The sequence below is a fragment of the Arachis ipaensis genome, chromosome B08 (assembly GCF_000816755.2).
Source record: "Arachis ipaensis cultivar K30076 chromosome B08, Araip1.1, whole genome shotgun sequence".
NCBI lineage: Eukaryota > Viridiplantae > Streptophyta > Magnoliopsida > Fabales > Fabaceae > Arachis > Arachis ipaensis.
In genome coordinates this window covers 106,945,553-106,950,822 of record NC_029792.2, presented here as the reverse complement: position 1 = coordinate 106,950,822, position 5,270 = coordinate 106,945,553, and the positions used below count along the sequence as shown (strand labels likewise).

The following is a 5,270-nucleotide window of genomic DNA, read 5'->3' as shown; positions in this document are numbered from 1 at the left end:
TTACAGTCAGTAACTGCCATCTATTACTCAGAGAACAAGTTTTGATCCATTACCTATAACTCGGCCAATGAAACCTATACTTCGGCCCAAATTCACCTATTGATCTATTAGCTATAACTCGGCCCAAACTTATCTCTTAATCCGTTAGTTATAGCTTGACCTAATTATACCTATAAATCAGAATCCAAGTGAGATAATAAAGGTGACTTATCCTCAGTTAGAGAGAATCTCGGCTATAATAGAATTATTTGAATATGTTCAAGAGCAGTTACCACAAAATTAGGCTGACATCCTTAACAGCTCCGCAATATTAGGCTGCTAAGTAACTGCCTATAACACAACATCTCTATAAATACAAAATCCTAACTACGTGAAAGGTACGCTATTCACTCTGAATAACATATACCTCATTTTATACTTTTTCTTACTTGAGCCTAGTGGAGATGGATATTGTACAAATGTTTTATCATTTGCTGTTTCAACTTTCAAGAGCTAGGCTAAATGTTAAATAAAAAATCGTAAAAAAAAAACCGTCGCATTTCCCCAATCGAATTAATTGAACCACTATTAATAGGTTTTGAAAAAATCTATCTATTGACTGTTGCACTTTTCTTGTTGCTCAAACCGACTAAGGCCGTCAATTGGCAGTTGATTGATTTTACTTTATTTGAATGATCATAAATATGGCCGCTAGATCGGCTGCAGAGTACAATTTCGCACACTAACCGTTTAATGGTAAATATTGATGGTGTACGAATGCAACAAATTAGGGCAATTTATTGAATTAAATAAACTGACCCTCAAAATTATTATAATACACATTTTGAAAAGTGGATACCGAAATGTATTTTTTTCATAAATTAGGTAAACCGTAACAGGGGTATCGCAGTTTAGAAATGCACGTAATTCGCTACAGGTGTGTCGTAGATTACGTTGGAGGAAAATCATCACATAAACCGCGGTAGGGGTGTTGCGCTTTATGTGTGTTTTGTAGATGTGCATAAACCGCTACAGGGGTGTAGCGGTTTATGCTTTGTCAAATTTGCCTATAAATACCACTCAAGATAGAGAGTGGGGCATTTGAGGAGGTCATTTTCACACTTTCACAGATGAATAGTGAAGAGAGCTTGTTGGTTCTAGTCCACTGCTCCAGTAAAATTGAAAAAAAATAATAGGCATGGTGTTAAGTTCACCGATAAAGAACCGCTGAGCGTTTTTATCCGTTCGACTAATAATTTGTCGGATCTGAAGAAGAACATATTGCAGAAGGCAGGGTTGTGTGGGGCCAAGTTGGTGAAGAAGGTGTTCTACAAGATTCCGATTGCAGTTGCGTCAAGTGGTGTGCAGTATGAAACATTTGTCATAGGGTCGGATGAAGACATAGAGGTCTTATTTTATTGTCGGTGGAGTTTTCTGGAGATGAGAATACACGAGTTGTTTGCCAAGTTGGAAGACCGTGTGGACAGTTCCGGGGCTTCAGCGCCAAATCCTCAGTCGACGACGGTGGGGGGAGCTTCTACTTCGATGCCTGTTGTTGCACCTGGTTGTCTCCTAGCTGCACCTTCACTTGTTCTAGCACCGGCAGCTAGGTCACTTGGTTTCATTACTGGTCTTGTTGGTGGTGGTGAGCCGGATCAGGTTGAGGACGCGATACGGGAAGATGATTCGGACGATGAGCCCGATCATATATCAGGGGATAGTAAGGAGGAGACTCCAGTGGCCCCACCTGTACCTCAGGGGCCATCCAGTTCTGGGTCCCACCAACAACTGCCGCATTTTTCGACGCTGAACCTGGAAGCAGTGAGTCAACAACCGGATGATGCACACACCTTCGGTTACCAAGGATTACACGAGGACAATACTTCTAGGGAATTTCAGATTGGCCAATCATTCCATACTAAGGAGGAAGCTGTGATGAGTGTTAAGGATTATAGCATTCGTCGTGGAGTTCAGTATCGGGTTATGGAATCGGATCATCTGAAGTATGTTGGGAGACACAAGGAGTTTGGAAACGGCTGCACATGGATGATCTGCGTGGCACTTCGGCAGCGCAAGGGTAACTGGGAGGTTAGAAGGTACAATGGAGCCCACACTTGCCTGGCCACTTCAATTTCGAGCGACCACCGACAGCTTGATTACTACGTAATTTGTGTGAGGATCTATCTGTTGGTTAGGGCGGATGCAGCGGTTACCATAAAAGGTGTTGCAAGAAGCTACTGAGTCAACCTACGAATTCAGGCCTAGTTATAGGAAGGTGTGGAAGGCAAAGCAGAAAGCAGTCGCATAGATTTACGGGGATTAGGAAGAGTCGTATGCGGAGTTACCCCAGTGGATCCTTGGGATGCAAGCAACGATGGACGAAACCGTAGCTTTGTTAAAGACTTCACCAGTGCGTGTAGGTGATGAGGTTGATAAGTCTACAGAGTAGTTTCATCGACTTTTCTAGACATTCCATCCATGCGTTGAGGCTTTTAAACATTGCAAGCCACTAATCAACATTGACGGTACGCATCTGTATGGGAAGTATGGCGGGACTTTTCTTTTGGCTATTGCACAAGATGGAAACTTGAATATATTGACAGTTGCGTTTGCACTTGTTGAAGGGGAGAATGCTGAGTCGTGGGCTTTTTTCTTATCCACTTGCGTCAACATGTGACCCCACAGGAAGGGATTCTGGTGATCTCCGACAGACACAATGGCATTAAGGCTGCACTGGAGGCACCAGACAGTGGTTGAAAACCGCCTCATGCATATCGAGCGTATTGCATTCGACACGTTGCAGCTAATTTTGCTCTCAGTTTCAAGGGTCAGGATGCAAGGCAGATGCTCGTGAATGCGGCGTATGCCAAGACTGAGGCCAAGTTTGACTACTGGTTTGATATTATGAGGACTGAGAATCCAGCCATGTGTGATTGGGCCAACCGACTGGAGTACGATAAGTGGACCCAACACCAGGATGGAGGCAGACGGTTCGGCTACATGATGACGAACATATTCGAGTGTGTTAACTCTGTACTGAAGGGGACACGGAATCTACCGGTTACTGCACTTGTCAAATCCACATATGGGAGGTTAGCAAAGCTTTTTGTCATCCGAGGGCAGACAGCAGAGGCGTAGTTGGGATCAGGCCAACGGTTTTGCCAGGCGCTAGTCAAGGCGATAGAGCGCAACTTGAAAGATGCGAGGTGCTTCACGGTTACTCTGTTTGACAGACATCAGTCTGAGTATACTGATGAGAGAACTTTTGCGTGGTCTAGAAATTTGCGGATAAATCATCGTTGCAAGTATAGTTTCTAAACCTTCAAAAGTCCTTTCATACAAACGTTTTGGTTGTCACAAGTAACAAACCCCTTAAAATTGATAACCGAGTATTTAAACCTCGGGTCGTCTTCTCAAGAAATTGCAGGGAGGTGTATTCTTATTATTGGTTATGAGTTTTGTAAATTGGGGGTTTTGGAGCTTGGGCAATGAGCACAGATATATTTAAATGGCAATTAAAATAAATAAATAACTGTAAAATAAACTTTTGGCAAGGTATGAGAAATTGGAAGTCCAAATTAGTTATCCTTATCAATAGTAATGAAAGCTGAATCTTAATTCCTCTTAGTTAACCTTTGCTAAAGCAAGGGAAGGTCAAGGGACAAATTGGTTTGATCTTCGAATCCTATTTATTTCCTAAGAAAAGATTGGGATTATTGAAGTTCAATTCAATTGGCAAGATAACAATTATCAATTATGCTGTTGAATTGGATAACTCCTGAGTTACTGATTTCTTAACCAAAACCAAAAGGGAAAAAAGTAAATCTACTGGAATAAAAATGCCTTCAGATGGGAAGCAATAATCATGTAAATAAAAGAAAGCAATAATAACTGAAATACCTCAAATAACATTAATTCAAAGAGTAATCTGTAACATAGAAGAATTCATAAATAAAATTAAAAAAATAAATAAAAATAAAGAACCTGGGATTGAGAGCCACTCCTAAAACTAAGAGAAATCATAAATCCTAATCCTAAGAGAGATGAGAGAACCTCTCTCTCTAAAAACTACATCTACTCCTAAAATTGTGAATATGAGAGCTTCCTCATGATGAATGGATTTCCTCACTTTATAGCCTCTAATCTGTGCTTTCTGGGCCGAAAACTGGGTCAGAAATACCCCAAAAATCGCTGGTTGCGAAATCTGCCACGCTGGTTTTTTGTCACTGCGACGCGGCCGCATGGATCACGCGGTCGCGTCGTCTAGCGTCAGAGCAACTATGGCATATTATATATCAAATCGAAGCCCCGAATGTTAGCTTTCCAACGCAACTGAAACCGCGTCGTTTGGACCTCTGTAACTAAAGTTATAGCTGTTTGAGTGCGAAGAGGTCAGGCTGGACAGCTTAGCAGTTTCTCCAACTTCTTGTATTCCTTCCACTTTTGCATGCTTCCTCTCCATCCTCTGAGCTATTCCTGTCCTGTAATCTCTGAAATCACTTAACACACATATCAAGACATCTAATGGTAATAAGAGAGGATTAAAACATAGGGAACTTAAGGCCAAAGAAGCATGTTTTCAATCAAAGCACATAATTAGGAAGGCAAATGTAAAACCATGCAAATCATATGAATAAGTGGGTGAAAAGCTGATAAAAACCACCCAAATGAGCACAAGATAAACAATGAAATAGTGGTTTATCATATACCGTAGCTGAGACGACTCCTACCGATAACTTCTCGCTTGGGACATACCGGGTTTCCCTCAGAGATCGCACTTGTGACTACGGGTACTTTCAAGCTCTCCATTACTTGTGTTGCCATGCAATTGCATGCTGTGCTCAGTCCTGGTTAGACTGGGCTATGTACGTCCATGAGGTTTATACCATGGGTAAGGTGTTCAGCGTATACCAGATGGGGTTTTTGCCCCCTATTCCAGAGGGTATGTGGCTACCGTATTCCGGTCCTACTATCGTTCCTGATCCTAACATGAGACGTGCCATAGAAGGGCGACCGAGGTCAACAAGAATCCATAACACCAGGGATGAGGCCGATACTAGTTGGCCGAAGCGATGTGGGCTATGCAGACAGACAGGACACACTCGCAGGACTTGCCCTCAGTGAGGATCTGCCCCCAGTTCCGAAGCATAGGTGTCATTAGGTCATCATGATTAGCTTTCATATTTCTTTTCTTATTTGTGTTCTTGTCCTATTTTAGTTGTACTATTAAGTAAAGTTGTACTTGCTGTTCGTTTCACGGTGACGTTGTTATTCTTAGCGATTCTCTATGT

At 42.1% G+C, this 5,270-nt stretch overlaps 1 protein-coding gene across 1 annotated transcript; it reads left to right on the top strand.

The window, feature by feature from the left end:
- On the top strand, positions 897–2,220 carry LOC107611355. The gene is made up of 2 exons (XM_016313291.1): positions 897–916; positions 1,176–2,220. The coding sequence occupies exons 1-2, from the start codon at positions 897–899 to the stop codon at positions 2,218–2,220; spliced, it is 1,065 nt and encodes a 354-aa protein (XP_016168777.1).